The sequence below is a fragment of the Melopsittacus undulatus genome, chromosome Z (genome assembly GCF_012275295.1).
Source record: "Melopsittacus undulatus isolate bMelUnd1 chromosome Z, bMelUnd1.mat.Z, whole genome shotgun sequence".
In the NCBI taxonomy this organism is placed as follows: domain Eukaryota; kingdom Metazoa; phylum Chordata; class Aves; order Psittaciformes; family Psittaculidae; genus Melopsittacus; species Melopsittacus undulatus.
Genome location: NC_047557.1, coordinates 101,756,577 through 101,775,840, shown reverse-complemented (window position 1 = coordinate 101,775,840; position 19,264 = coordinate 101,756,577). Strand labels below are relative to the sequence as shown.

The following is a 19,264-nucleotide window of genomic DNA, read 5'->3' as shown; positions in this document are numbered from 1 at the left end:
ACAGCCGGGCAGCTTCCCCTCAGGGCCTGAAAACTCCTTCTGGCCGCCATGTGATGGCTGCAGCCTGAGCTACCCTGCACCACACACACTGCCATAAACACCCATATGGAGAGCGTTCCCCTATGACCATGTCCTCTATCAGCGCCACGGCCCTCATCCCACCTCAGCCATCCACCCCACAGCCTGAGCTACCCCTGCACCACACACACTGCCATAAACACCCATGTGGACAACGTTCCCCTCTGACCGTGCCCTATACCAGCACCATTGCCCTCATTCACCTCAGCCATCCCACCCCACAGCCTGAGCTACCCCTGCACCACACACACTGCCATAAACACCCATGTGGAGAACGTTCCCCTATGACCATGTCCTCTACCAGCTCCATTGCCCTCATCCACCTCAGCCATCCCGCCCCATGGTCTGACAGAGCAACCGCCCTCCCCAACATGGCGGATGGGGGGCGGGTCCACGCTGCTCTTCCAACCAATGGGCAGCGTCGGCCTCCGCCGGGGCAGCCAATGGCGGCGCAGAGCGGGTGGGTTTGTTTGTCGGGAGGCGAGCGTGCGGCTGTCATGGCGGTGCCGGGCTCCGGGCCGTGGAGGGCCCTGCTGGGTACGTGAGGGCTGAGGGGGCTCTGGTGTGGTGATCCTGAGGGGACAGCGGACGGGGAGGGAGGGATGAGTGTGTCCCTGATTCTGTACATCCATATCTGCTTCTATACATCCCTGTCTGCTTCCGTACATCCCTGTGTGCTTCATTACACCCCTGTCTGCTCCCATACACCCCTGTGTGCTTCCATACATCCCCTGCTTCCATACATCCCTATGTGCTTCCATACATCCCTCTGTGCTTCCATACATCCCTGTGTGCTTCCATACATCCTTATCTGCTTCCGTACATCCCTCTGCTTCCATACATCCCTGTCTGCTTCCGTACATCCCTCTGCTTCCATACACCCCTGTCTGCTTCCATACACCCCTGTCTGCTTCCATACATCCCTCTGCTTCCATACATCCCTGTCTGCTTCCATACACCCCTGTTTGCTTCCATACATCCTTGTCTGCTTCCATACATCCCTGTCTGCTTCCATACATCCCTGTCTGCTTCCATACACCCCTGTTTGCTTCCATACATCCTTGTCTGCTTCCATACATCCCTGTCTGCTTCCATACACCATCTGCTTCCATACATCCCTGTCTGCTTCCAGACATCCCTGTGTGCTTCCATGCATCTCTGTCTGCTTCCATACATCCCTGTCCGCTTCCATACATCCCTGTCTGCTTCCATACACCATCTGCTTCCATACATCCCTGTCTGCTTCCATACATCCCTGTCTGCTTCCATACATCCCTCTCTGCTTCCGTACATCTCTATCTGCTTCCATACATTCCTGTCTGCTTCCATACATCCCACTGCTTCCATACACCCCTATCTGCTTCCATACACCATCTGCTTCCATACACCCCTGTCTGCTTCCATACATCCCTCTGCTTCCATACATCCCTGTCTGCTTCCATACATCCTTGTCTGCTTCCATACATCCCTCTGCTTCCATACATCCCTGTCTGCTTCCATACATCCTTGTCTGCTTCCATACATCCCTCTGCTTCCATACATCCCCTCTCTGCTTCCATACATCCCTGTCTGCTTTCATACATCCCTATCAGCTTCCATACATCCCTCTCCCCCATGCTCCGCAGTGCTCCGCGCTGCCAGCAGCCCCACACCTCAGCTCCCCCTCGGCCCTGCAGCCCCTGCTCCCCCCATAACCTGCCCCTGTGCTGGTGTCAGGGCACCCTTATGGTGCCCAGTGCCAGGTGCTGCCCATGGAGCCATACCCAAACATCCCTGCCATGCTGCTGGGTAACGACACTCATCCTGGGCCTTCCTCTGCCCTGTCAATGGGTGTGCTATGGCAGCAGAGGGAGGGAGGTGTCCGGGGGGGCTACCAGAGCAGGGTATGGTTATAAAGTAAATGGAACCTCTCAGCAGGGAGAGCCAGGAAACGGAGAAGTTCCTTTGGAAGCGGAGCAGAGCTTCAGGCAGCAGTGCTGCGCCTCCTGGATCACCATCAGAACCTGAACGACTTCCTCCTGGAGGTAGGGTCAGGATGGGGATGGGGGAGATCCCAGTTGGAAGTGTCTTCCTAGGGCAGCTGTGGAGCGGGTGCCCTGGGAACACAGTTCTGACCATACATGGAAAGAGAAAGCTGTGCTGTGTTTAGAGGTCTGTGTTGTGGAAATTAGATTATTATTTTATTTTTCTTATGTTCTTCCATATTCTATTGTTACAGACTAAAAAGGGTTAAGCATGGTTTGGATTTGTGAGAGGGGAAATCCAGCACCCTTTTTTTGGGGTCAGAACTGGCTTCTTATGAGTATAGGATAGGAGGAAATCAAGAGATACTTGGTTTTCCTCTGAATTGCCAACCACTTCCAACTAATGTGACTGTCTTTATGGAAACCTGTGTAACCTGCCTGCACAGACATGTGAGCCAATATTCTGACCTGGGCACATTCTACCCTCTTCCCATCCGTGTGAAAGCTTTTACTTTAACTGCAATAGCCAGCTCCAATACTTGCCATAGTTCAGCTGCAAGGATGTTTCTTTCTCTAGAGATTGTTTGTCTTTATAAAAAGAGCATTTAGCTACAGAAGGATCCAACATTTTGACATGTTTCACCAAATATTTATGGCAGTGTGGCTTCACAGAAGGGACTTCTGTTCCTGGTGCTGCTGCTGATGTATTGGGTGACCTGTATCCTTTTCTTTGCATAAAATGATAATAACTATACATGTCTGCTGTAAGGTGCCCTGAGATCTCTGGTTTACCATAACCATATGGGAGCTTGGGAGTGTTGATTTCACTTCAGCTGCACCATCCCCGAGGAGTGCCAGAGCTTTGGAAAGTGTAGGTGTGTAAATGTGTGTAACAGACATCTAAGGCTGTTAGGATTTTGGCTTGCAGGTGCAAGATTCAGTCAAGCCAGCTGGAAAGGATGGCGCAGAGCACCAGGAAGCACCATCAGAATCCTTTTTAGGTGAGTAAAAGAGTATTTATTGGATACAGATGTGGAAAAAAGCTTTCTTCATGTAATGAATTTTTGTCTGTTAAATGTGATACCAGTTTGACTTTCTTTTCATTGCTCTGGTCTCCCACCCAGCTGCTTTCTATTTGGTTTTCCATGTTATTTTTATAGTTAATTTTTTGCCTTTTTTGGTTGGAGCTGCATGTTGCAAGCATGACAGCCTTTGGAAATAAAAGGTACAGATAAAATCATATGTTACTCAGTACTGATCAAGTATTTTGAATGTTATCATTTGATACAAACAATGCATCTTGATAAGCAAAACAAATGGTACAATCTGACCTGCTGTGGAAGAGAAACTATTGAAAGAGAAACCTAATGGGTTAATGGTTGGACTCTGTGATCTTAAATGTCCTTTCCAATCTAAGTGATTCTATGTTTCTGTGTGCCTCTTACTTGTTTGGTGATGGCACCTCACTGAGTATTATGATTTGATTTGAAAGTGTTACTGGGAGCCTCATGAGACTAATATACAGAAATCTGCTTCACAAGGATATTCCACCTCTGTGGTTGTTCTGCCTGTTTGATGTGCAGTAAATGAATGACACGTGCAAATGAAAGTGACTTGCCCAGTGCAACAACTGACATCTGTGCTGGAAGGTGTTTAAGACTTGGGACTTCTGTCTTCATAGTCATGTTTTCAAGCCTTTTTTTCTCCCATACTGATAGCTTTCTTGTTTTTTTGGGTTTTTTTCTTTTGTGTTTTTTTTCTTCTAGTCTCTGTTCTGCAGGAACAGGCCTCAAGGTTGGGTGTGCCCACAGCAATACTGTCAGCCAAAAATGTGGTTACCAACATTGAACGGATCTGCCAGGCTTCTGCGAGCCCCTCTACAGTCCCACTGCTGAACCTGGACCAGAGAGTAAGGGCAAAAGTTTACATTTAGTTTATCAAGAAAACAGTAATGTTAGGTTTAACTTTAAACCTAGTTTATCTGTTCTGGTAAGGTCACCTAAACATGTAGGTGTTGCTGATGTCAGCCAGGTTGCCTTCAGTTCAGCCTTAAAATGAAAAGTTTGGGCCTTTCCTATGAATTCTCTTCACTATTCAACCCTTTAGAAAGCAGTAAACAGGGAAAAGCAACAAATGTGTTTTTCTAAGTCTGCGTTATTTACAAAGGAAATTATTTCTGCTTCATTTCTGGGGTGCTTCCAGGAGCGGTTGTCTTCCTTGCTCCAATCAGTCAAGGATTTGCTGGAAAACAATGTGTTCTCTCGCTCTTTCTTCTGTCAAGAAATGTGGAAAATGAAGGTAAGAGAAATATTGCTGTGTTATAGACCATTTAGACTTCACCTGTGGAATGTGGTAGTGTGTTTTCACCCCATCTCTCCCATGATGGCCAGGGCTAACTGTTACATGGACTAGTGAAATGCTCTGAATTCTGTTCAGGTTCCCTTGGTGGGTTTTCTTGGTGATCTAGAGCAGTCTTGCCACTGCTCATCCCTGCTCTGCTTGACTGCAGTCATGAACTCCTCCTGAGGATGACTGTGGTCTTTCTGAACTTCAAAAGCATGAACTGAGTTATTAATGGTGGTTTTGTCTTTGGGATTTTATTATTTTAAAGCAAGTTCATTGCCCCTGTAGCATGATTTGCTCCTTTGAAGAGGACTTAATAGAGGAGGAGATGTTGAACTGTTTCCACTTGTCCTTGGCACAGCTGGTCCTCACTAGGAACCAGCTAGGGAAGAGCATGGCACTTCAGTGCCTGGAGTTACAGCATGGGTGATGGGATTAAACTCATCTGAAGTGACACTGCAGTTAGACACTGTGGGGGGGTATAATTTTCATCCCTGTTTAGCTTCCCTGCCCTGCTGCTACTACTGAAGTACTCATCAGTTGACACATAGGTTTGCTGTGTGGGCTAAGCAATCTAGGTCAATTAACCAAGCAGTGCAGAACCTCCCAGCTGGCTGTGCAGTGGCAAGGCCCCAGGAGTCTTTTATGTGTTTTGTCAGCAATATTCAGTGGTATTCTGGTTTACCCCTTCGTTTATGTGGGAATGGTGATAAGCCCAAGTGGAGAAAATGGCTTGAGAGAAAAAGGATAGGGGATAACAGGTCATGTTGCTTTACAAATGTGTTGTCTTGATTTCATCTGGGTGGTTTGTTTTCTTAAGATAAGTGATGCTCTAAGAAGAGTTGAGGATGTTTTGTGAGTGGGGCAGTTCTGATTGCTCACTGCTTTGGTGGGAAAGAGGGAAGAGGCTGATCTGCCAGGATAAAGAGGCATGCACCAGTCTCAAATATCCCATCCTGGGCTGAAAATAGAATTCTGTGTGCTCTGTATGCTGATCAAGATCTCCTTGTTCTTGGGTAGACATGGAGATCAAGTGCTGCTGTGTAATTGAGATTGTTACAGTAAAGAATTAGGTTGTCAAAGGCAAAGTATGCGGGTGAGTCCAGGGTCATGCTGAGAGGCAGCTGCTGCTCACTGCAGGAAACTCCTGGGGTTTGCCTTTGCTTCTGAATGGCCTGTGTGCCCAAAACTCTCAGGTACCTCTTCCTTCATGAGGTGTGAAAGCTGTTTCTGTCTGGGAGTGTTTCTATCTGGACCCTATGTGGTGTTTATGTTTCCTCTGTGTCCGTCAGCCTCTCGGCCCGAATAGTTGTAGTATCTCTTTCTGTAGTCTCCTGTTGGGAAATGGATTTGAAAGCAGTGAACTTGCTTCACAGAGGCTGTTAAACAGTTACTATGCCATGTGACACTCTCTAATCTGTTTCTGGATCTGAATTAACAAGACTTGAAACTTAGTGGTATTACCAGTTTCATGGGGTGTCCACTGCTCCTCTGAATATGCACAATCAGCATTATTCTGGGGGACAATGATGGATCTATTTATTACTTGACCATGAAAATTTAAAGTGGTGAAGCACCTTCAGCCTAAAAACATTTGAAATTTGTAGGAAGGAAAAATCAAACATTTTTCCTCAGCTGATATTTTCTGTTGTCATTTTCAAAGTCAGGAAGTTCTGTACAGTTTGAATAAAGTGAATTTAGCTTTATTTTTAATTTCTGTTAGACAAATGTTAACTGCAAAATGCACACTATGACTTAATTGTGGCATCTTGTTAGGACCCTCCAGTGCTGGAAGCTGTGTGGCACCTGTACAGAGGCGATGTCATTGGACTGGGACAGCTGCTGGAGAGGTGAGCAGAGGTTTATAGGTTTGCAGATGTATTTAATCTCTTAAAGCCTATTGAAATATAATCAGTGATTAGTTGTGAGTATTCTGGACTAAGAATATAGTCAGATGCTCGTGAGTGATCAGATTAGCAGGATTTAAGAAGTTATCCCTGGTTTGAGAGGTTACTCTGGGTTAATTAGTCAGTACAAGGTGTGGTGGTTGTCTGATGGGTGCGAATCAGAGATGAAGTGAAATGGTTCAGTGAGAGTCCTGGGTGATATTTTACCTAGTGCTTTGTTTCACTGGCTCTGTGCATGTGTGTAGTTACTGTGATGTGCTGGACTTGGTAACACAGCTCCTTTAGTTCACCTGACTGTGTCTCTGGGCCAGCTTTGGAACCTCACTTAGCCTGTAAGAGTTAGTGCTGCTCTTTAGGAGAAGCTTTGCAGAAGCTGTGTGCTTCTGTCTTCACAAACCTGTACACTTCAGTAGGGTATGGCAGAGCTAATCTCCAGAGCATACTAAGAATTGATTCGGTTTTACTATGATTTTTTTACCAATACGGAACTAAAAACCCAGTTATGTTTTGTGAAATTCAGGTTGCCTTCTGAATGGTGTCAAAGGAATGTTGCAGTAGTCTTCTGGGGTTTTGGTACTGGTTTACTTGTCTCTTACTGGGGATGGAAAAAAGCCTTCTGTGCCCACTGTACTTCAGATTCAGGGAAACCAAAGGGACAGACTAAGAAATTTTATTTATTTCTTTTTCCCCAAAGCATTTTTATGTAAGTGTCTTAGAAATTAGGGTAATGGGTCCAAACCTGAACAGGGGAGACTGAGCTGAGCTCTTAGGCAGAGGCTGTTCCCTGGGAGGGTGCTGAGGCGCTGGCACAGGGTGCCCAGAGAAGCTGTGGCTGCCCCATCCCTGGCAGTGCTCAAGGCCAGGTTGGACACAGGGGCTTGGAGCAGCTGCTCCAGTGGAAGGGGTCCCTGCCCATGGCAGGGGTTGGACTGGAGGAGCTTTAATGTCCTTTCCAACACAAACCAGGCTGGGACTGGAACCAAAGTCTTTTGTCTAGCAGAACTTCCTAATGTTACTTCAATGTCAAAGACTAGGAAATAATTGAACACACAATTTCACATGTATGTTTTCCTTTGGATGTGTTTGTTGTGGAATCTTTTTATAAAGCAAATAAAGCCCTTACTGGTCCAAATTAAAGGAAGGAAATGCCACACAGAGGGCAGAGTCCTACACAGATGACTCTTTCCTGAGTCCAGGAGAATGGTGGTAGAAAACAAAACCAATCCAAGCACAAAAGCAGGAGGAATTGAGTTGAATGTGTTTTTGTTTGTTCTCAGCAACCCATCTGCCCCTGATGCAGTGGAGTGGCTGTGCAGTGGCCTCTGTGCCCTCTGTGAACAGGCAGTGGAGTCCTCTGGGGACATGGAGCTCGCTGGACACATTCTCTCAGGCAAGACTCAATCTGGCTCTGGTCTGCTCAGCCTGTGATGGGGGCTGTGCAAGTCAAAGTCTTGGAGGTGTAGAAACTGAGGCCAAGCTTTGTATTATTGTACTTGGTTTCCATGTGGGGAATATATTTTCATATTTGTGGAGAATTTAGCCATTTTTTCCCCTTAAAAGTTAATTGGTTTGATTTTTCTGTATCCCTTTGAGTTATAGTATCCCAAGAAAGCATAGTTGCAGGGTGTATGGAGTAGGGATCATGCACTGAGAACCTAACAGGCCTGCAAAATGGTATTTTAGACCAGAAATATTGAACAGTTCAATTTTGCCCCCTCTATTTTTTATTATTTATTTGGTGATTTTGTAAAGTAAACAAAAAATCACTACATAATTTGACTGAAGAGTTGCAGGTACATCTTTGACCTGGTGCAGGTGGTCAGGCACAATCCATACTAGTTCTGTGGTGGTAATAGAGCATAAAACCTGGAATTACTTTAGTCTTTGTAATTCTTTTTATGTTTTATGCTCCTTGCCATCCATTGTTCTTGGTCCTTTTGCCTGGGAGTAATTTTACTCTGAGAAAATACATGATTCCTGCCAATTGCTGTGTAGTGAATGAAGCTTTTCAGACACTAGCACTATTGGGAAAGTGGGATGAGGAGACCAAAGAGCAAGTGATCTTTAATGAAAGGGGGATGCTGAAACACTAATTCCTTCTTGGTTTGCAGACTTTGCGATCATGTTTCTTCAGAATGGCTTTCAGCAAAACTTGGAGCTGGGAAAGAAGATGGAATTCAAGAAGGTCCCCAATGTAAGAACAAAATGAACCTATTTACAAATGGTTGTTGAAAAAGCAGTTCCATTATGCACCTCTGTGCCCTGCTGAATATAAAGAAATCTGAGCACAGAGCAGCAAAGAAAGGGTAGTGGTCCAGGTGCTAGAGTGGGTGAGGAGGAAATGGGAAACCAGGACAGAGCATTTTTTAATGGAGAATTTCTCCAAGGTGGCACTTAAAGGGATTTTTAAGCTTCCCCAGTTTCACCTTGATTGCTTTTTTAATTATTTTTTATTTTCATTTAAATATAAGCCTGGTAAGTGGAGTGCTGGTAAGCATGGGAAGTGCTTGCTCTCTCTGTCTATTGTATCTCTTCTGGATTACAGGTTGAGGTAAAAGTTAAGCTTTAAATTAAAGAGGGATAGAATTATTTCTTTGAGTCAATTGACTTTGTCTGCATATAACTCTGGCTCTTAAACTCTAAATGGTTTTAATTTGTCAATTTTGAACAGATCTGTCATGCTGTCTTACAAAGAATGTTGACATGTAAGTATTCTTGTGATTCGTAGCTTTGTGCAGTCAATTTGCTAGACTTACGTTCCTTGTTCAGTTCTCAATGAAGAAACACTTTGCCTGGGAATCATTTCCTCTGTATAATATTTGTGTCATTGATTCTCTGTGCCTCTGCTTTTCCCTTTGCTCTTTTAAAGTGAGTGTCTCCTGCAGAAATTATTATCACTGCAGATAATTTCTTGCCTTTTATACTAGCTCATTTTGATGCTCCCAGCTGCAGCATCAGGCAGGTATCCAAGCTGACTTTAACAAGTTGAATGGGAAGCAATTGTAGCACAGAGGTTAGGCTAGGATAATTTTATTTTCTGCTCAGTGAATTAAACTTCGGATTTAGAAAGTGAGGTGCAAGGAAGCTCAGTCTGGATCTGCAGACTAACATTTTGTGAAACCTGTTTTGTTTTTAAGCTGAGGAAAGACATCTAATGTAGGTGTGCAGTCTTTAAATGGCCAGACTTCAAAAGCTATCCCATGGACAGTGTGTCTGTCTTGGCCAGGGCAGACCAGATGCTGCTGCTGAGAGTTCAAGGAGTAACACCTGGTTTGCATTGCAAATCCAGTGCAGAAAGACTAAACACATGAGGGTTATTTTTGTCTTGTGTAACAGATGATCTTCACAGTAAGTTGCTGTATCTGCTGTACAGCAAGGGAAGTATTTGCTTGCACCTCCTCACATGCCCTACACCAGTGTATCAGCACAATCTGACTGTGGCTGCTGTTACTTCACTGTCTCCTTAGTGACAGCACTTTCTCCTTGTTCTTGCTGGTGTGGTTCCACAAAGTGCTTGGTGCTGCTGCAGAGGTTAGCACTTTTCCTCCGCTGTAAGATAATGGAAAACCAGGATGTGACACTGGGACTGCTCCCTCCCTTCTCTGTCTCTTGTGATGGGCACTGCCAGTCTGATCCCATACCCCTGTCTCACAGGGAGCATTGTCTGTAGACAGAGATGCCTCACAGACCTCAGGGAGTGTTTCTAAAAATGGAAAGCTGCAAGAAGTGCTTTATTATTTACTGAGTCCCATCTCAGGAGACCCTCATGTTGGGACTTGAGAAATAATCCTTCCAAACGCAGGGCTAGGGGGGATTTTGGAGGAAAAGAAGCAGGCAGTTGGCAGTCAGACAGGAGTCTGCTAACCTGCTCTTCCTTTGACCTTCATGTTGTGCAGCCTGCGCTGCCACTGACTGACTGCCAGTCTGTATGTCTGAAAATTGTATTAAATGAGGTTGTTTAAAAGGTATTTTTATTAGTGTATACTTCTGGGTCACCTTTAAGGGGTTTTGCTTAGTTAATCGACTGCTTTGAAGAACATTAGGATTCTCTAAAATAATTCACTATTAATGAAGAGCTTAACTGCAGGAGGACAGGCTGAGAGTAGCATGGGAGCACTGTGCTTCATAGTAATGCTATATTGAACTCCTGTGCCTGAAGATAAGTAGAGTTTATCTCCTTTTCTCTGTTCTCCCCTACTTAACCTTAAAGTATTCCTTAGCAGGAGAGGAGGGTATTATGTACTAATGCTGTGGGCTGCCTCGGAAAGGCACATGAGGGACACAGCTCAGAAAATTTCCTTTTAAGGGTGGTTCACTGATCCTAATAAACAAATAAACAAAGCAAACTCTTTCACTGTTACAAGAAGAGGCTTTTAAAAGTATGATGGGATGAGAAACAGATGCAGCAGGCTGTGAAGCAAAGGGTTTCTCAATGTGTGGGCTTTGAGTGATGTAGGCTGTGCAAGCTGCAAACCTCTTTGACCTCCACCAGTCATTTTGGGGCAGATTGAGCTTTTGAGAGAATTTCTGCTAAGCAAATGTAACATGAAGCCTTGCTGCAGTTAGAATGTGTGGCACTCACCGCAGTGTCCTCTTTGGCCCAGGCAGTTAAGACCATTATTACCAGGGTTGTTAATTCAAAGCTTGGTTCTGCCAATCTGCCTCCAGACAGGCTTCTCTCTCATGCAGCTTAGCAGTGTTCACACTCACAGATGCAGTGCACAGTTGGGACTGGGTTTGGAAGTTAAATACTAATTTATGTGCATTTTTAGAGGGCTTAATTATTAGCACATTCTTGGGAATGCTTTTAAATTGGTTCAAGGTTAGTGTTAATAGTTTTTGAGTCTCTCTGTCACTCTTGAAAAAATTTGTAAGAATTTAATATTGTTGAATTGACTTCTGCACATTTCCCTAATGGGGTCACCTTCTCAAAGGTGCACAGATTACTTGTTCCTGTTAGTTCCTGCCAGCTGTTTAGTGTCACAGTTCCTTCCATTTCTCTCACTGTGGCTTTGTGTCTGTATTTTGGGGTACAGGGGTGCTTGATGCTGTTGGTAAAGAGAAGCAGGAAGATGTTTCCACTCTGCAAGCTAGGAGGTTCTGGTAAGAAATGCTGTTGCTATGAATAATGTCAGGACGAGTTTTTTTTTATCCACTATTATGCTTGTTACTGAAGTACAGCGAATGTTATGGGTTTTAGTAACTTATTTACACATACCCCACAACCGTGTTAACTTACAGTTAGTGTTCTCTAATAAAATCTGTGCAAATAAGAATGCTTGCAGAAAGATAAGTGTCAGGTAGGAAAGGGTGTTCTGGCAGTGTGAGAACCTATCTTAGAGCATCCTTGAGTTTGCCCACTCTGCTTCTGAGCAGAAGTACCTGGGTGGTGAAGTACTGCAATGGGTTGCCCAGGGAGGTAGTGAATGCTCCATCCCTGGCAGTGTTCAAGGCCAGGTTGGACAGAGCCTTGGGTGATATGGTTTAGTGTGAGGTGTCCCTGCCCATGGCAGGGGGGATGGAACTGGATGATCTTGAGGTCCTTTCCAGTCCTAACTATTCTATGATTCTATGATTCTATGAAGATGCCATTGTCTTCTCCAGTTCCTGCTTCCCAACTTGTTTTAACTACTCTGTGCATGTCAAAGTCCCATCCTGTTCAGGGGTATACATTAGATTCATGCTTGTCAATCTGATGGCTACATGGTCTTTAGATATGATATAATAGATATGATATAATAGATATTTTAAAAATACATACAAAAAAGGGTGTGTATCTGGCAATTTGAGAGATGGATGTAGAAGGAAAAAGAGTAATTCACCCTAATCAGCACCTGATTTATCATATTTCCTGTCCATTGTTTCTGAGTATTTCCCTGTCATTTACAGGCTGAATGTGTTCAGTGTGTCACTTTATAACAGTGCAGTTCATCCGGATTCCTTGCAGCAGTTTTTCAGACACACCCTGATCGAGGTCCTTACCTACAACCCATTGTTGAAAGGTAGGAATAGGTGGGGAGAAGTGTCTCCAGGGTGTGTCACTGTGCATATGGAGCTCCATCCCACCAGGCCTCACTTAGTCCGTCCTGGAGCAGCCAGAGAAGCTCCTGGCTTCCCAGCTCTTTCCCAGGGTCTGTATATGCAGGGTGCAAGCCCAGACAAAAAAACCAAACAAACAAAACCAAAGCAAAACTCCCTAAAATCTGGGCTCTATAGGGCTGTAGTTCAGCAGAAAACTGTAGGTGGAAAGTCAGCATCCTCAAACAGAACTTCAGACAGTGGCTCGTGAACAGATATTTGGAGTCCCACGTAATGGCAGCCTTTATGGGGCAGACAAAGGAGAGCTCTGGCCTCTGGGAAGCTCTGGCCAAAGGAGAAACTGAGTGGGAGAGGCAGTGCTACAGAGAGCTTGAGGATGAAGTAAGTCTGGTCCCTTGTGTTTGGGTTTACTCATAAGATGTGGCCTTTCTCTGCTGGCTGGGTGTTCCTTTTGGTAGATTAGAGGTAGTGACAGGAAGGCTTCTAATCCTGATTGGTAATTGTGGAGCTTGATGGTTTTAGGAAGAAACATGTTTGGGCTACAAAATCTCTGGTAAAGTCACTCTGAGCTATGATTAGAGCTGCTTGCCTGTAGTGTGTGAGAGCTGTGTCATTGCTGGTTTCCAGTGGGGAGAAGTTACTGTGGAAAATAATGATTTGTCGCTGATTCTTTGTTGGCCTATGAATGCGTGATCACAAGAACAGCTTCAAGATGGCAGTGCCATAGTGAAATGATACTGTCCTTGTTGCCATAGACTGTTTTCTAAAGACAAATGAATGTGAGACAGAGTATCTCGGGGCAGTTTTTGAAGTATCAAAGCCAAATCTTTTGTGGAAGTGTGTGGTTAACTTAAGGGTTTTGGGTGTATTTTAAAATTTATTTTATTGCTGAAAAGTAAACTTCTATTTTTTTGTGTGCAGTGTCTGATGCCATCCACATGCAGAAAGAGTGGAGCTTTACAAGAACCTGTTCACTGCTCACTACCTTGTATCGCAAAGTAGGTCTCCCTGGTTTCACAAAGAGAACTTCATTATGTTGGGTTTATATTCACTGAAATATCTGAAATAAGTTTTTTTCTTTTAAATAGTGTATTCCAGTCACAGCTGCCAGAAACTGTAGGCAGGAGGAAGCATGAAGAGACAGTAATACAGGGGTTTTCATTTGTGCAAAACTGTTAATGAGAACAACGATGATAACTGGAGATGTGAATTTTCACTGTTACAGAATATGACATGACTCCTGAAAGAACTGGAGTACTACTGTTTGTTTTAGCTAGGGATGGTCCCAGTCCAGGACGGTATCTGGCTCTGGAAAGCTGATGCAGAAGATGTACACAGGATAGCTTTTTCAAAAGACACCTTCATGTTAATCCTGGTGGTGTGTTTCACTCTTATGGGTGGCTGCCTGTCATAGCTGAGATTGTTTTCACTCTTCCAGCTGTTTGTGGCATTCAGTCCAAAGGAGTCAATCTGCCAGCTGCAGCAAGTGCTGGAGACTCATGAAGTGAACTGGCAGCATGTTCTGTCCTGTGTTTCCACACTGGCAGTCTGTCATGCTGAGGCTGAGCAGCTCTTCAAAGGTAAGTAGGTATTAGCAAACTTTCAAGCTAATGTCTGCTTGTTTCTGAGGTACTTAAGAGGGAAACCATGCCAACTGGTGTAGCAATATAAACATTTATAGTTGCTGTTTTGAGATTCCTGCATGGAAAAGCAGAAAAATCTGCTTTTCCCTTCAGACATCCATGTTGGTGGCCTGGCCATGTGAATGCCAGACCTTGTGCCTGACACTTCTCAAACTCTGTGTGCTGCTAAGAATGGTTATTTGATAGTTACCTTAATTCTTAATTGGAGTAGCAATTACTGGAGCTTGGTTCTTGTAGCTCACATCTGCTAGCAGACCTTGGGTTTTAGAGCTTCTTATTGATTATGTCATTGCTGGACTCCCTCTAGTTCCTGCAGGTTGAAATACAAGAGTTGCCTGTTGAAAGAGCATGAAAAAATACAAGCAGGTCTCAAATGTTCCCCAAGCTGCAATACATGTCCTGATATTTTATTGCAGTTATTTGGCTTTATTTACTGTAGAAAATTGCACAACAGTAACAAGAGCAAAGTTTGGGGTTATTATTTTATTTTTCTAGATCTACTGAGCCATCTTCTGACAAAGGCCTTTGGGAATTATGACGTGGAAAATATGATCACAGCATTCCTGATAGCTCGGCAGGCTGCTCTAGAGGGCCCTGCTGTGTTCATGCCTTACTCTAAATGGTTTAAGGTAAGATGAATTGTGGCCTGACTCTAAGTATGTGAGGAAACCTGTGCATAAGAAATGTTCTGCTGCACAATGGAAGCCTACTTTCACACAAGATAGTCAGGAATTAGGGGGGAAAGGTGAGAGAACCCAAAGCAAAGAGTAATAAGTGATTGTATTGACATTAGGAATGATTTAATATTCATTACTGCCTTTATGTCTGCAAAGAATATGTTATTTGTCTTTCTGTGGTCTTCCCTCCTTTCATCTTTTAAGTCCATCCTGCCTTCTCATATTATTTGTCAGGAATGCAGACATGTAATTCCTGTTATAATCATAATCTTGCATGTATTTCAGTATCTTGATAACCAACACTGTTGTTATTGCATAAGATGTGGGTTATTGCAGATGAAACATTCATATTTCCTGGATGTTTGCATGCAGCTGTAATTGCTGTGTTTGACCTTATAGATAATTGGTTGTTAGCCTCTAGTTATAAACATGCAGGTATTTTAGGTATGCAAATCTCCACATAATTTAAACCTGTAAATTCCTTTGAATGAGTTTGCAAATCTGAAACACAGCCTTTGCTGGTGGAGTGATCAGGTTGTATCAAAAGTAAATTGTATATGTTCTGTATAGTCTCAGACTGGCTTATTTTCCTTACAATGCATGGGTAAACCTCTGTGGAAACCTGTAGATGTGTGGTTCCCTCATGAATATCACTCCTTTTGGTGCTTTTCAGTGTTACCTTGTTTAACTCCTCTAACTGGTCTGCCTCTGATGGTAGCACATCAGAGTGGGTGTTAAGCATGACATGGCAGGCTCTGGAAATTGGGCAGAGAAAGTAAAATAAAAGGTCCTTAGAGACTTCAATAAACTTTTTATGGAGGCTTATCACAGAATCCCAGAATGGTCTGGATTGGAAGGGACCTTGAAGCTCATCCAGTTCTAACCCCCTGCCATGGGCAGGGACACCTTCCACTAGAGCAGCTTGCTCCAAGCAGCAGCCACAGCTTCTCTGGGCACCCTGGCCCAGTGTGTCATCACTTCAGTAAAGAGTTTCTTCCTAATGGCTTATAGTAATTCTTTAGAAAGATTCTTTCTCCAGGAAGATCCTCCTAATAGGAAGCAGATCTCTAACATATGCCTGGGAATTGTGTGCTGAGTTGCAGCATCGCTGGGATTGGGATTCTGTTGTGCCAAAAGGCTGTGTTGTCATTTTTCCCTATTTCAGGCTTCCTTTGGGAACGCTGGAAGTCACCACACGAGCAGTAAGAAAGCTCTGGTCTTCCTCTTTGAATTCTTGTCAGAGCTGGTGCCCTTTGAACCAGCACAGTACCTGAAGGTGAGAAGATGCTAATGCAGATGGTTTTCTAAAGACACTTGTCCAAAGTGTCTGCCTTTGACTAGGCTCAGTATATTATTGTTGTTATAGTAATTGCATTACTGCTGATACGTTGTTCAAAACTTTTCTGAAGTAAGGAAGTACAAGATTTTTGTTTACTTGACAAGAAGGAGTTTTCCTTTCTTGGAGTTAAATTTAAGCACTTCAGTGATTTTTTTGTTGTTTTTGGGTGTTTTTTGTTTGTTTGTTTGTTTGCATTGTTGATGGGGAAAAGTTTCCTGTTGGTTGCCATGAAAATGGCTTAACCTACAAGAAGCAATGACATGTTCTTTGGGGAATATTTGAGATAAATGGCTGTACACATTAAACAGGATTTCTACACTGTTAAGTGGCTAATCTTGTGAATTTCATAATTCAGGTCCATATAATGTACCCACCTTTTGTGCCATCGAAGCATCGGTCTGTTCTCTTGGAGTACATTGCTTTGGCTAAAACCAGACTGGATGACCTCAAGGTGCGTCAAAATTGTCTCTTTTCAAATAGTTCTTCCTGGCTCTGTTAAAATACGAGTTGTGTTGTGACCATGTGTATTTCTGTAACCTCACATAGGTTGCTATAGAAGATATGGGGCTCTACGAAGACTTGTCATCCAGAGATGAGTCTGTGCAGGTACTGCTGGTGTAGCTAATGGTTTTTTCATCAGTCATGCCCCTCTTCTGGAAAAGAGTTTAGGCTATCCACCTCTCTGCCATTCCTACCAAGTTTAAGCATGCTGCCAAATCTCCAGATTTAAGATGGGTTAGTGGCCATAAATATGCAGATTCTCTTCAGATTTGGTAGCATCTCCCTCGAGGGTTTTGCTTCAAATGATTTGATCACATAGGAAAGCATTTTGTGTATCTATCTATGTATACATAGATACATACTCTTCTCAGTATAGCATGTCATCTCTTTAGTGTTTTATCAAGGTGCTCATACTCAAAGGGGACTTGAGGAGGGAATCTGCAGTTTCATACTGTGGTTTGTGATAAGTTTTGGGTAATAACAGTAATTGATAAGGAAGCATTTGCCTTTAGTGTCCCTTCCTATATTTTGATGACAAGTGAGGTAGATTAGGGGCCTCACTTATACTGTCAGTCAACTGCAGTACGTGACATACAGGCTGGCAACAGGGTAGCTGAATGTACTGCAATTAAATCTAGTCCTGTGATGAACTGCAAGTTGTAAATGAAGATTTAATGTAACTTCTTCCAAGTTTGATCTGTTTGTCAGTTGAGAAACTGGCACAGGTTGTTGTAGTCTTAAGCTTACTTATAGCTCAGACAAGACAAACCCAGGATAGCAGTCCCTCTGAGTGGAGTAGCATGGCCTGGGGTTTAATTCTAAGTGTACAAACCAAAATAGAATAAAATAAACCAAACCTGGAGCAGAAAAGATACTGCTCCTGATGGGGTGCAACTGGATATATGGTGTGATGTTAAGCAGGAGTATCAGCTGTAGTTGCTGTCGGAGGTATGTACAGACCTACATGGACCTTTGAGCTGACCCGGAATAGCTGTTACAGCCTTAATGAGGCAGGCTAGTGGCTCAGGCTCTGCTCCTCCATCCTGCAGCTTTACTCTGCATATCAGGTAGTTCTTGTTATTCTGTTGTGTTTGTTCAGTCTCTTCCCAGAACAGATGACTGTTACTAACTCTGGAAGAACAAGCAGGGAAAGTATTGTCATCCTTGATTTCTCACAACATCTTTCTTTCCTTGTTACTTCTGTGAGCCAGCCCCAGGGCCAGGCACTTCATGATGTTGAAAAGGCCCTTCAGATATTTGAAAACACAAGGAAGATCCCAACATCTGTGATAGAAGCCAGGTACCATGTGCTTTCCAATTCTTCCTTGTTTTAGCTGCAGTAGTAGTGATGATAATGGTGACAATAATAATGATGATGATGATAATAATAATAAAAGCCAAGTCCAAATCAAAATAACAAAACAAGAAAAATTGAGGATATGAGCAAAGGAGGTTTTGGGAAGTTCTTCCCGTGTTGTTCCCTGCCTCAGTAGTCATCTAAACAGAGGTTATTTGTGTAGAGAGTGAAAAGGCATGTGCACACATGGAAAACTCCACAAATGTGATAATAAATAAAAAGTAAAATTAAAGAAATTAATAACTATTGTCTAATCTGAGCTTGTTTTGTCTGTGGTTATTCATGGCAACATGAATGTTTCTTGTTTGGAGGAGCCAAATAAGTTGTTGTGGTATGAGATGGCACTGCACAGCTTTGCCATAGTTAATATTTTGCTTTATTTGTTTTCTGTCTCAGTATTTTCAGGCGACGGTATTATACTTCCTGGTTCCTTCCTGCTTTGCTCAGGCCACGCGTGGTTAGTATTTGCTTTTGGCTTCTGTTGTTTGATCCTCCCATTTAGATGTGTGTAGTGTGTAGTTTGTACCTAACCTGCCTCTTTTTCTGTTGCAGCTCCCTAAAACCCCAGATGTGCTCATGGCTTTTATAGATTCTTTAAAGAGGTATTGTGCCTGCCCAGTGTAACTTTCCATGCTTCTGGACTTTTCTTGTTAGAACATTTATCTTCACATCATGTTATTGGAGGCTTTGATACCTTGTTTGCAGAAGGCTGAGCCCTGTCTAGCCCTCTTGGCAGGGCTTCCTGGCCAGGCTCGTGGTGTGCAGGTTGAGTTGTGGAGGGAGTAGTCTGTTTGTACAGGTGAATGTCTTCAGTTCTGTAATTAGGCCTCTAGCCACTGTGAAACCATTAACTAGGAGTCCCAGGCAGCCCTCTGGCTGCAGGCAGGATATATTTTTATGCAGATTTTGGAGGATACTGCTGAATATAAAATTTGATAAGGAAGATGAGCCCCCTTTTTTTGATAAAGGGGGGCTTTTTGGGAAAGGCTATTGGAGAAGTGGAAGATGAAACTGAAATGTCTGTTAATGCTTTATGAATTGCTCTTGAGACACCCCAAGAGAACACAGCCCCTCTCAGAACTCAGGCTTGTCCTACATGCATGTTCAGAAGTGCTTTTCTGCATTGCAGAAGCAGCTTAATTTTAAATCCAGTAATTCCCCTGTAACCTATCATGAAGAAAAAATGTTCGTGACACTGCCTACAGATGAGGCATTTGGTCCTGCCTCGTCATTCTAGTCTGGCTCTAAAATTAAAGACTGGATCATTGTTTAAAGTTGTGAGAGAAGCAGCTGGGTTCTCGGGAGCCTCACTAATATGTTTTTAGTGCTGAGTGGCTGCCCAGCAAGCATCAGAGGTCAAACTTTGGCCTCTATCACATTCTTTTAGATGTGTGAATCCTGCATGTCACAATTTAC

The 19,264-nt window shown here is 43.6% G+C and overlaps 1 protein-coding gene across 1 annotated transcript in view; it reads left to right on the top strand.

Moving 5' to 3' along the window:
- The first annotated feature begins 565 nt into the window (after positions 1 to 565).
- The window catches only part of FANCA (FA complementation group A), a 38,070-nt gene continuing 19,371 nt past the window's right edge, over positions 566 to 19,264 (top strand). The window contains exons 1-20 of the mRNA XM_034072593.1: positions 566 to 615; positions 1,993 to 2,102; positions 2,971 to 3,043; positions 3,809 to 3,951; positions 4,245 to 4,340; positions 6,162 to 6,235; positions 7,570 to 7,682; positions 8,404 to 8,486; positions 8,964 to 8,997; positions 11,329 to 11,395; positions 12,182 to 12,294; positions 13,253 to 13,329; positions 13,770 to 13,911; positions 14,470 to 14,603; positions 15,817 to 15,927; positions 16,346 to 16,441; positions 16,537 to 16,596; positions 17,703 to 17,791; positions 18,245 to 18,305; positions 18,401 to 18,450. Coding sequence (XP_033928484.1) covers positions 576 to 615; positions 1,993 to 2,102; positions 2,971 to 3,043; positions 3,809 to 3,951; positions 4,245 to 4,340; positions 6,162 to 6,235; positions 7,570 to 7,682; positions 8,404 to 8,486; positions 8,964 to 8,997; positions 11,329 to 11,395; positions 12,182 to 12,294; positions 13,253 to 13,329; positions 13,770 to 13,911; positions 14,470 to 14,603; positions 15,817 to 15,927; positions 16,346 to 16,441; positions 16,537 to 16,596; positions 17,703 to 17,791; positions 18,245 to 18,305; positions 18,401 to 18,450 — 1,766 coding nt within the window. The 5' untranslated portion in view covers positions 566 to 575. The remainder of the gene's footprint in view (positions 616 to 1,992; positions 2,103 to 2,970; positions 3,044 to 3,808; positions 3,952 to 4,244; positions 4,341 to 6,161; positions 6,236 to 7,569; positions 7,683 to 8,403; positions 8,487 to 8,963; positions 8,998 to 11,328; positions 11,396 to 12,181; positions 12,295 to 13,252; positions 13,330 to 13,769; positions 13,912 to 14,469; positions 14,604 to 15,816; positions 15,928 to 16,345; positions 16,442 to 16,536; positions 16,597 to 17,702; positions 17,792 to 18,244; positions 18,306 to 18,400; positions 18,451 to 19,264) is intronic.